We start from the raw sequence: 10,683 nt of genomic DNA, 5'->3' as shown, positions 1-10,683 counted from the left end.
CCGCTCCCCTTCCCATCTGCAGCAGGAATGTGCCGTGTCTCCATGTGGCTTCCTTGTCTCCCGTGGGATTTCCTGCCCCGGGGAGAGTCGGGATGAGGCTGCCCGCCCCTCGCACCCCCACGCCGGGTGGCTTTCCCTGCACAGTGCCAGTGGGACTGTATCCTGCTCGGAGCCAGGGTGTGAGCGGCTCCAGACAGGATTGAGCTGGCAACTCTGCGGCCAAAGGCCTCTGACTGTTGCACATGAGCAGTCTTGCATCTGCCTTTCCATTTCTTTCATGCACTATCCTTGGATTGCAACTTGCCAATGCATTTGTATGTACATAGCTGTACACACCAGAGAGAATCTCTACAAATATATATATACATACACAGAGGAGGCGCTGGTATCGGTTGTGACTGTAGTTTTGGGCTTGCGCCTTCTGATGGGTTCGTTTTGCACTCTGCTGAGTGTAGGATGTTTTTCTTGCTCTTTGTACACTTAAACAAAAGAACAACAAAACACAAAGTTTGCACTCGATGCTTTTGTGCTGGAGGGGCAGGACAGGGTCCCTCATCTCTGCTTCTGTCCAGAGGGACGGGAAGGCTCCTGCGTTGGTGCCAGGGCATGGCTCCACAGGGAGCACTGTTCAGGGCACGGCAGGTAAGGCTCAGCAGGCTCCAATGGAGCCCAGGGCACACATGGGGTGACAGGCACCCATAGCCAGGCTGCTTTCCAATTTAGCAACCCAGCAATGCCACTGAGAGGTGCAGCAGGGTGCAGTAACAGGCACATCCATCAACCTACCTCTGTGCAGACACAAGGGTGAGCGTGCGGGAGCTCCGACAGCTCTCCTCAGTCCTGCCTCTCCCACCTGCCCGTCAGCTGGGGCTGCCGAATGCCTGCACATCCCAAGTCACACACCGGGACAGCCCCTACACACCTATGCCTACCTCAGTGGTGACAGTGAGTGGCATCAGCAGTCTGCTCTTCCCACTGCTGCCTGCTCACCTTGCTGTGTGCCCGCGGGGTTAACTCCGCAGAGAGCTCCCAGCTCCATCCCAGCAGGAAGGGCACCAAAATCACCTCTAATGCACCTCAGCTGACTTGGTCCTATAGCACTGGGCTGGTGCTGGAGGTACAGCCCTGCCAGCAGCAATGAGTCCCTGGCCTGCACCTTCAGAGGGGCAACTACAGCAAAGGGGGCAGGGGCACCTCTGCCAGAGCCTCATGAGGAAGGCAGGCGCTGTGGGATCAGGGAGGAGAGCCCCGTGGGACATGCCAAGGGTGAGTTCTCATCGCTGTGAGGAACCAAGGGCACTGACTGCACCCTCCTGCGGTGCTGTGGCTTCGCAGGTTCTCCAGAGCTGGGGACATTCCGTTTTACAGACTGCATCCGTTTCCTTGGACCAGGTGGGATTAGAGGGGTTGAAGAGCAAGTTGGGAGATAGCAGGGACCTCGGTTCAGTGCTCTGCAAAGCCTTGGGGCTCTGCTGGGTGCTTGGTAGGAGTGCAGAGCCGCTGTCCCTGCGATGCTGCCTGCAGCCTGTCAGCGGGGCTGGGAACTACTGAGGAAGAGCCTGGAAAAGGGGACATCCTGGGGCAGGGAATCCCAGGAGCTGAGGGGTGTGGGGGGCAGCGCTGGAGCTGGGGAGGGTCCAGGGGAAGTGCTGGGTCAGGAAGGAACTTTTTCCTGGGACACAGGGCAGTGTCTCTTGCAGATTCCTCTGCAGAGGCTGCCTGGCGACACTGCTCCTCTTCCCCTGCTTGTATTAAAGGGCCCGTAAAAGGGGGCGAGGAACCTGCCGACCCCGAGGGCAGGCTGCTCTGCTGGTGAACGCGGAGGAAGCAGCAGGCGGGACGGCTCTGCACTGGAAGAAGGAGGCAGGGAGAGGGGAAAGCATCGCTCCGAGGGAGAGCCGCAAGCGAAGGAGCTCCGAGAATGACAAAGGCAGCCGAGCACTCACCCGCACTCCGCGCTCCTGGGACCTCCCGCTCAGCTCCAGCCCAGGCTGGTCCTGCGGTGTCTGATCACTGCGGGCGCCTCCTGCCCAGCACGTCCCGGGCTGCCAGGCCAGCTTGTCTTTTAAAGGTCACAGCCAGAGGACCTTGCAGCAAACATAAGGTGCTGATGGGAAGCTCTGTTCCAGCGTTGCCACCTCCTCCTCCTCCCTGCTCCTGGCCCGGGAGCCCAGCATCCCCTGGCTGTGGGAGGGATGGGGCTGTCCTCCGGCTGCTGCTGGGAGTGCGGATGGGACAGGATGCTCCAGGGCAGCCGGGGCCGGTGCTGCGCCTGCTGCATAGAGCTGGAAGGCTGCAGCCCAACTGCTCTGCTCAGCCCTACCCAGGTACCCACGTGGAGGGAAACAGGAGCCGTCCTCGGAGAGCAGCCTGGCACTTTAACCCTCCCCGCTCCATTAGTGCGAGGTGAGAGGGAGAGAGGGGTACCCAGGGGCCTCACAGTCACTCTGATCCCTCTGCAGGCTGTGAGCCAGCTGGCAGGACCCCTGCACCTTTCTTCCTGTCCCCCCCGAGAGGTGACAGTGTCCGAGCATGGTGCTCGCCCTCCTTGAAACCGGACACAGCAGCTTTGTGCTGGACTCAGCAAAACAAGTTCCGCTGAGCCACAGTATCCCTGCTCCCATGCCGGACATCTCAGTATCATGCTAAAACCCCAGGGCCAGCTGCTCTGTGCTTCCATCCTGGCCACAGCAGGCACCATTCACTGAGGTCAGGCTGCGGGATAGCAGAGCCTTTCCCAGGCCTGTGGCAGCAGCAGATGTCTCAGGAGAGCAGTCAGCCGAGGAGACTGGCCAGAGCTGCCAAGTGTGACAGCTCCATCAGGCTCCTGTGACAGGCAGCATCCCTCTCCAAGCCCCAGGCTGCATGGCCAGGAGAGCACGGCACCAGGCTCAGAGCCCTCCTTCTCCAGAGATGTCAGCGGGGACATAATGGGCAGCAAACAGGAAGAAGTTCATGCGTAATGTCCTTTCCCTTACCCAAGGGTACGGGTGTTACTCTTTCATGTCCCCAGTGCTGCAGGTCTCTCTGGTCCTGCTTGCTGGATGCTGGAGGGTCCAGCCTCAGCCTCATCTGCCCCCTGCTTCAGCATCGGTGCCCGTGGTCCTAGCAGCATCATGCACCCTTGCAGGACAACAGCTAGCTGTATCCATCACCTAGCCGTATCCATCACCTAGCTGTACACATCACCTTAGCTATATCCATCACCTAGCTGTACACATCACCTTAGCTGTATCCATCACCTAGCCATATCCATCACCTAGCTGTACACACCACGTAGCCGTATCCATCACAGCCACCCGCCAACACACCTTCTGCTGCATCAGCAGTTGTCTCCACACTGCTCCTGCAGCACTGACTGCCAGCGCTCCCCAGCCTGCTCTGCCTGTACTTTTCCTGTCTCTGTTGCCAGCACTGCAGCTCTAACTCCTCAACCCACAGGCACTGCTGGCATCCTCTGATGGTCCCCTGGGATGCCCCTGTGCCCTGCAAAGCCTCCTGCTTCCCCTCTTCCCTCCTGCTTCAGGTGGGAAAGAGAATGAGCTGCAAAGAGGGCTGGAGTGGGGCTGAGGAGTCTCTCAAAACACCCTGGAGCTGATGGGCCACAGCATCACAGACATGAAGGCAGGGCCCTGTGGAAGGGCTGCTCTCACACCTGAAAAGAAGTAATGTTCTGGGAAGCCGTGCTGTAGAGCTGTGCCCAGCAAACAATGTACGGCCTTACCCGGTCCCTGGACACATGCCTCATGGCAGCAAGGACTCCAGCCTGAAGAAACAGTCAGTCCTGTTCCTGCACCGTGAGCACAGCATCACCTCCTCCTGCTTCTTGCCATGCCTGTTATCAGGATGCATCACCTCCTAATCACTGCTCTGCACAGGGCTCTGGCCGTCTAATGGATGTGGGCTCAAAGGTAAAGCTCTATCTTTGCACACTGTGTTGATGGAGGCCTCCATTAGGAGGGCCTTTTTGGATGTGGTCTGCTGGAGGTTAGCTCTAATGGATGTGGCAGTGCGGGGAAGGTGCTTGAGACGTAAACTTGCGCAGCCAATTATCCCGGAACAAACCCACGGTGAGAAAACTAAGTTTGCCAAGCGCTCCCTTTGGCGCTGGGCGGATTCCCTTGCACCCGACTTTGCGTCCCCCTCTGCCATCGGGGATGCTGGTAGCTCCATGGGGACAGCGGGCAGGGAGACCGGTGGTGCCACGCTCCTGAGGTGCACCGAGCGAGCGCTGACCCCAGCAGGGGCAGGGGAAGCCGCAGCCTCAGCGGCACCTTGTCCCCTTCCAGGGTGGCCCCAGGGCATCCCCGCGGGAGCCTTCCCCTGACCCCCGGTGCGGGCGGTGCGGCGGGAGGATGCGCGGCGCGGAGGAGGGCGCAGCGCAGCGCGGCCCCGCCCGGCACGGCCCCGCCTGCCCGCAGCGGGGGTGCCAGAGCCGGGCCAGCACGGACCGCGCCGCAGCCATGGCCCGGGGCTCTCCCGCCGCCCGCCGCCGCCCCGCGCCGCGCCTGCTGGCAGCGCTCCTGGGTAAGGGGCTGCGGGGGGCTGCGGGACCCGCTCCGCCCCGCGCAGCGCCCGCATCCCCCGGGAGCGCCGCGGCTGCATCCCGCTTCCAGCCGCTCCCCTGCGCCTTCCCGAGGCGGGGGGACCCTCGCTTCGCGCTCAGCTGCTTTGCATCCGGATTGCCCGCACCGCCAGGGATCGGACGCTGCTGCTCGGATGGATTTCCCCTGCACGGGCGCTAATGCAATGATCTCTGCTCTGCAGACGGCGAATCCGAAGCACTGAGGATAAGTGACTTGTCCAAGGTGACTTCGCAGCCGAGTCCGAGAGCGGACTCTGAAGTCCTGCCTCCAGCCCCCTGCCCTGCCTGCACCATCGCCAGAGCTTCCTCCTGCGAGCACTGCGGCTGCATCCCGCTTTGCCCTGCTCCGCTCTGCTGCTCTGTGAGCAGGGACCGCGGCTACCTGCCTGCTAACGTGAACCGGGGGAATAGCCGTAGGGAAGCGGTGCACTGCTTCAGCGTAGCCGCCAGCACGCCCGCCGACAGGTCATTGTCTTTACAGTTCGTTTTAAGACCCCATTTGCATGCGCTTCTCCGCGGCGCGGGGACGAGCCCACACTGCAGGGCTCGGAGCATGATGCCCAGGCCTGTGTCCAGGGATGCCCGAGCTCCCCGGGTGCAGGATGCAGGAGGGAGTTTGCAGCTGTCCCCTCCCCGCTGCAGCTCCTGGGGCTGGTTCCAAGCCACCTGCATCAGCCCTCCCGCTCGTGTAGGTCACCCTTGTGTCCACGGCCACAGAGAGCCTGAAACCAAGGGCTGCCTTTGCAGCACTTGCTGTTGGGAAGCTCCTTTGAGAGGCGTTTTAGAGGGCATAGTTCTTAAGTTTGCTTTAAGTGAGCTGGAGACACGAAAGGACATGTAAGTACCTGGCTCCCTGCAAGATTTGGGTGCTGGTTGAAAGTGCCTCCGCGGATAGAAGCAGTGCAAGCTGCTTTTGGCACAGGGGTGGCAGGGGGGTGGTAGGAGAGACCCGGAGATGCTGCTGACAGGGCACTCGGGGTTTGAGGTCCAGGGTGTTATGGGAACCTGGCCCTACAGGTCACCCAGGTGGGCTGGGAACCTGGAGAGGTGGGAAGAGGAGAGTGTCTGGGCAGGAATCCGTGTCTGTGTGTTTTGGGATGCTGTGCTTTCCAGGGAGCAGTCGTGGGCTCCTGGCTGCACCAGGGAGCTGGAGCACATCTTCTGTCCTCAGCGCTCATGGGAAGGGGCAGCCCGTGTGTCCTGTCCCAGAGCACACAGGGCTCAGGCTGGCCTGAGAGTTCCTTGCTTCTAACCTGGGTGGAGAGGAGCCTGGCCATCCCACCAGGCATGGTTTGCTGTGTGTGCTGGGAGCTCACATGGATTTTCATGGGCAAGGAAAGTTTTTATAGAGGTGTTTTCTTGCAGATAGTGGAGGTGTCCCATGGCTTTTCCGGTGAATCATAGAATAGTTAGGGTTCGAAAGGAACTAAAGATCACATCTGGTTCCAACCCCATGTGCCTTTTCCATTCGGGCAGTGATTCCCAGACCAGGTTCATGGTGGGCTGCAGGAAAAGCAGGCAGCTATGGGGGAAAGTCTTGCTCCGGGTCCCTGCCCAGGCTGGAGCGCTATCGCTGCTGCTGCTGGGGCTGGGTCCCACGATGCAGCCCTAAGCACGTAGCTCAGTGCCTCTGGGACCCTCTGTGGGGCTTGCCCCAGAGGCTTACCCTTAGCAAGAGGCTCTGGCAGCAGCAAGTGGCTGCTCCCCGGTGCCCCTTCGCTATCGCTTGGTGAAAGCTGGTCCCTACAGGCATGGAAAGTGGCCTGGAGCCCATGGAGGGGCTTGCCCTGTGTGCTGAAGGCTGGGGCTCGCGTGGTGGGAAGTGCAGCAGCTTTGGGCACATGGACATTGGGCAGCTGGTGTGACAGGTCCAGTCAGCAACCTCCTGGCCTCCCGACGTCTTTTCCTCTGCGCTTTATTTAGAGGTAACATATCAATTCTGTCTTCCTGAGACCACAGCATGACAGGAAGAAGATCAGCCTCCGCTTACCCCACGCATTCAATTCAGATTGCATTCGTGACGTTGTAACGGTGGCAGACAGGATTAAAAGTGTCACAAGCTGCAAGGAATCGTCTTTCCTGTAAGTAACTGTCAGCTTGCAGCACCCTGCCTGCTCAGGCGTACCTGCAGAGCCAGGCATCCCTCTGCTAAGTCTCACTCCAGGTAGCAGCATGGTTCCCCAGGGATGCTCCTGGCTGTGAAGTCCCTCTGTAGCATCTACAGGGCTGGTCTCTGAGCCTGACAACTGCAGGCGACCTCCTTCTGGTGGGAACCACCCCCTGATGGTAGCTAAAGCCTCTGGAGGGGAATGAGAAGTGCTTCTTTGTAAAGTTAAGTAACTCCTTGCCTGCAGTGCTTGCAATGCAGCACTGCAGCAGGACCAGAAGCCCAGGATGCAGGGCTCGGGCTCGGCTTGGGCTGTGATGTGCCTGGGGAGTTGTTAGCACAGGCGTGTGTGGGAGAGTAAATCAGCAGCTGAAGCAGCTTCAGAGAGATGGGAATCTGAAGCTGAGGGCAGCGTATCCAAGTTAGGGTGTTAGTGGAGCTGCGGACCAGCTTGCAGCTGCAGGGAGAGCTGTCCCCAGTGTGTTTTGGTTATCCAAGTGCCCAGGGAAAGCTTTGTAAAGGTGGCTGAGGTCTGGGAAAGGGCAGGACAATGCTTGCTGGGTTGTACCACAGCTTGGCCGTACCACATCATACAAGCTGAACGGGGCTCTGGTGTGATGGGGAATGAGGCTGCCCTCCTGGCCTGGAGCAGAGCATCCCGTGCCCCCTGGAAAGGGTTTGTGTGGACACTGCTGCCCAGCCTGGTGTGCATGGGAGCAGTGCATGGTGCCTTGCATGGGACCTGGAGCTTTGAGGCACAGTTGGGCTGGTACCTGCTCCTGGATGCCTTTCTCCTGCTGATGGGAGGAGAGGAGAGGCAGAGCTGCATTCTGTAGCTTGAAGGTCATCCCTCTTTACCACGGGAGATAGGCTCTGCACGGCGGGCTGAGGGGTCCGAGGGCCGCACAGGCTGCGAGGAGCTGTGCTGCACAGCAATGCTAATCAGTGCTCCAGCTCCCAGCTTGAAGAACACAGAGCTCTGCTTGCTTTGGGCACTTCTCTCCCCCTTGAAGGTTTAGCTGGAGGCCTATGGATAACATGCAAATCAGGGCTTTCATTTGCATACTTCATTCGTGGTGATATTATGGTTCCCTTTGAATCCGTAGTGCCTCTGTGGGGTCTTCAGGAACATGTCCCCTGTCTCTGCCTAAAGCTGGGACAGGCACGTTTGGTCCTGCCATGCCAAAGCAAATGAGGGGTGACGAACCCATCCCTGGGCTCTGGGAGGGGAGCTGAGCTCATGCCCCTCATGCTGAGGCTGTGGGGAGCAGGAGGAGGATGCCGTAGGTCCCTGGTGGAGCTGGGAGCAGGACCTAAGGGGTGATGGCTGCATCCCACTGCCCGCCATGTGCTCCCTGGGAAGGGATCCCCACTGTGACTGTTGCTCCAGCAGAGGCCAGGCTGCAGGGGGGGAGCAGTTGTCCCTCCCATGTGCCTTTCTCCTCCCTGCCCCATCTTTCCCCAGGTACACGTCCACAGCAAAGCCCAGCAGAGGCTGGGCTGCACCGCGGTTCCCGATGCAGCAGGCTGGACTCCATGCTGGTGCCGTGCCCTCACTGTCTCCTCCCCTCTCCCTGCCAGGTTTGCATGTCCTCGCCCTCGCCTTCGCCTTGGAGGTGTCAGTGGGGAAGACCAACACTGTGATGGCTCTGAATAACTCCAATGTCCTGCTGCCCTGCACCTTCACCACCTGCATAGGCTTCCAGGACCTGGTCTTCACGTGGTATTTCAACTCAACAGAGATGGTGGGTGGCTCGCTGGGCTTTGCCTCTGCTTTATAGGCAGGTTCTTTTGTAATTCCCGGTTCTTGCAGAGTTCCCTTTCTCCTCTCCCAGGATGCCCATTCCTCCAGCTCTGGGGGGACAGGGCTGTGCCAACAGGGTGACTCAAACACCTCAGCACATCTGTGCTTTTGGCACAAAGCTGTTCTGCTGCCCGCAGGCTCATCTCTTAATGTACATTGACTGGTCACGTGCAAGTCTGCCCTTTGGGCAAAATAGGGCTGGTTTTCTCTTCCTGCACTTGCTCTGCGGTACTAAAGGGTCTGGATTTGCTCTTCAACTCCTTATCAGGAGGGCTCGCTTAGAGCAGGTCCTGCAGCCCTGTCTATCCCTACAGCAAGGGGGTTCTCTGCCTTGGGGTTCTCCCGTTCTTTGCATGGTCTGTAACACCACTGCTTCCACGGCACTGTGGGCTGCGTGTCAGGCTCCTCTCCACAGCCATTCCTGCTTTACTGGGGCGTGCAGGAACACTGCCATGTGTGTCTGTGTGCGCAGAGCGCTGGCAGGAGACCTTGGGCCTTTCCCTCACTTGGGATTGTTGGCATCCCATCTGATCCCACATCCTGCATCCCTGCCCCTGCAGATTTACCACGGCAAGATAAAGAGCAAAGCCTCGGAGCCCTTGCTGGTGGCACGCAACCCACGAGTCGAGTTTGTCGGCTCGACGACCAAGAAGGACAACAACATCTCCATTCTCCTGAAGAACGTGGACTTCAGCGATGCTGGGAAATACACGTGCCACGTCAAGAACCCCAAGGAGAAGAACGCGCAGCACAACGCCACCATCTTCCTCACGGTGGTCCAGAAGAGTAAGTGCTGGCCAGGGCTCCGGACTGTGGGGATGCAGACCCGCACTGACCCCATCCTGGTTGTGGAGGTGCATGGGGTGTCCTGGCTTCTTGGAGGTAGCTGGCATCCCTGCAGGGTAAAGGTTGGCCTCGTGCCCCTCTGTGTGGGTCCGTAGTTGCTTTGTGCAGGTGGGGGGGATTGTGCAGTTGGGAGCTCCCTGCTCCCATCCTGAGGCCCCTCAGCACGTTCTCTCCTGCAGTGGTGGAGGCAGACAACACTGTGACGCTCATCATCGTGGGCGTTGTGGGGGGGCTCATCGGCCTCCTCATCCTCTTCATGCTCATCAAGAGGGTTGTCCTGTTCATCATCAAGAAGACTCAGGATGGGAAGTGAGTGCGGGTCCTGGCACCCTTTGTTGGGTGCTGCCGTGGGGCAGGGCTGCCGTGGGTCGTGGTGAGAGGGGCTGGGGGGGGCAGGAGTTGTGAGCTGCCTGTGTGCCCTTCCCCAGGAAGGAATGCCTCGTGAGCTCCTCGGGCAACGACAACACGGAGAACGGCTTGGCTGGCTCCAAGGCGGAACAAAAAGCACCACCAAAGGCATGAAGCAGCGGCACCCTAACCCCGGCCCGCCCCGCAGCGGGGACAGGGGCAGGGGGCCAAGCCTTTCCCTTTTGTTTTCTTCCCAAACTGCCAATGCTTGAGACATGTTTCTATTACACACGTGCCTGCAACCTGCACTGCTTCTCGGAAAAGACTTGGGCTGCCGTGGGGACTGGGAGCTTCTTGTGGACTCGGACTGGGATGCTGCCAGGACGGAGGGAGCTGCCTGCTCTGCAATGAGTGAAGGCAAGAGGGTGCTGGGCAGGCAGGGAAGGGGCTGGGGAGTACTGTGGGTGCTGTGCTGCTTGTGGGGTGGTGGATGGTGAGCAGGGGTCCCGGCGTGCCTGGGGGTAGAGGCTGCGAGGAGCTCGGGGTGTCTTTGTGTGAGTGGCAACGCTGAGCTGGGGCGGGCAGGAGCTGCCTGCCTTGCACAGAGGGTGTCTGGAGCAGAGCAAAGGTGCACAACGCTCACCACAGAGGCAGAGGCTCCTGCCTTTGCTGCATTTCCTATGGGTCCGGCACAGGAGGAAGGGGGGAAGCAGGGCTGATGCGGCAGGGCTTGGCTTCAGCTCTTGTAAGCACACTTGAGAACCAAATCAGTGACTGTCAGGGCTGTCATCTCATCCCTGCAGGGGCTGGGTGCCGTGCTCCTGCCATGGGCCGGGCTGGTTCCTCCTATGCAGGGTTGTGGGGACCAGCGGCTGGGGCTGGCCACGTCGTGGGGTCACTGCTGGCTGCAGTGGGGTGAAGGTCCATGTTTCACACCCTGTGTAGGGCCATACCCCAGGGGCAGCGGGGGCATTCCTGGGGGTGCTCCCTGGG

At 59.9% G+C, this 10,683-nt stretch overlaps 1 protein-coding gene across 4 annotated transcripts; it reads left to right on the top strand.

Annotated features, from left to right (window-relative positions):
* The first annotated feature begins 4,406 nt into the window (after positions 1–4,406).
* Positions 4,407–10,267, top strand: SCN4B (sodium voltage-gated channel beta subunit 4). 4 transcript variants are annotated; one of them, XM_057431984.1, is made up of 5 exons: positions 4,407–4,527; positions 8,274–8,437; positions 9,057–9,282; positions 9,522–9,651; positions 9,771–10,259. In XM_057431984.1, the coding sequence occupies exons 1-5, from the start codon at positions 4,464–4,466 to the stop codon at positions 9,862–9,864; spliced, it is 678 nt and encodes a 225-aa protein (XP_057287967.1). In that variant the 5' UTR covers positions 4,407–4,463; the 3' UTR covers positions 9,865–10,259. The 4 variants fall into 4 exon arrangements, with proteins under 4 accessions (XP_057287967.1, XP_057287971.1, XP_057287968.1 ...); XM_057431988.1 differs by lacking the exon at positions 4,407–4,527 and adding an exon at positions 5,279–5,422 and having other exon boundaries at positions 9,771–10,261; XM_057431985.1 differs by lacking the exon at positions 4,407–4,527 and adding an exon at positions 6,456–6,666 and having other exon boundaries at positions 9,771–10,261.
* Positions 10,268–10,683: the final 416 nt, after the last annotated feature.

This window comes from Pezoporus wallicus, unplaced genomic scaffold, assembly GCF_028554395.1.
Source record: "Pezoporus wallicus isolate ANWC-B61680 ecotype Strahan unplaced genomic scaffold, APGP_CSIRO_Pwel_v1 scaffold_8769, whole genome shotgun sequence".
Classification (NCBI taxonomy): Eukaryota; Metazoa; Chordata; class Aves; order Psittaciformes; family Psittacidae; genus Pezoporus; species Pezoporus wallicus.
The sequence above is the reverse complement of the archived record's forward strand: the minus strand, read 5'-3'. Positions and strand labels throughout refer to the sequence as shown.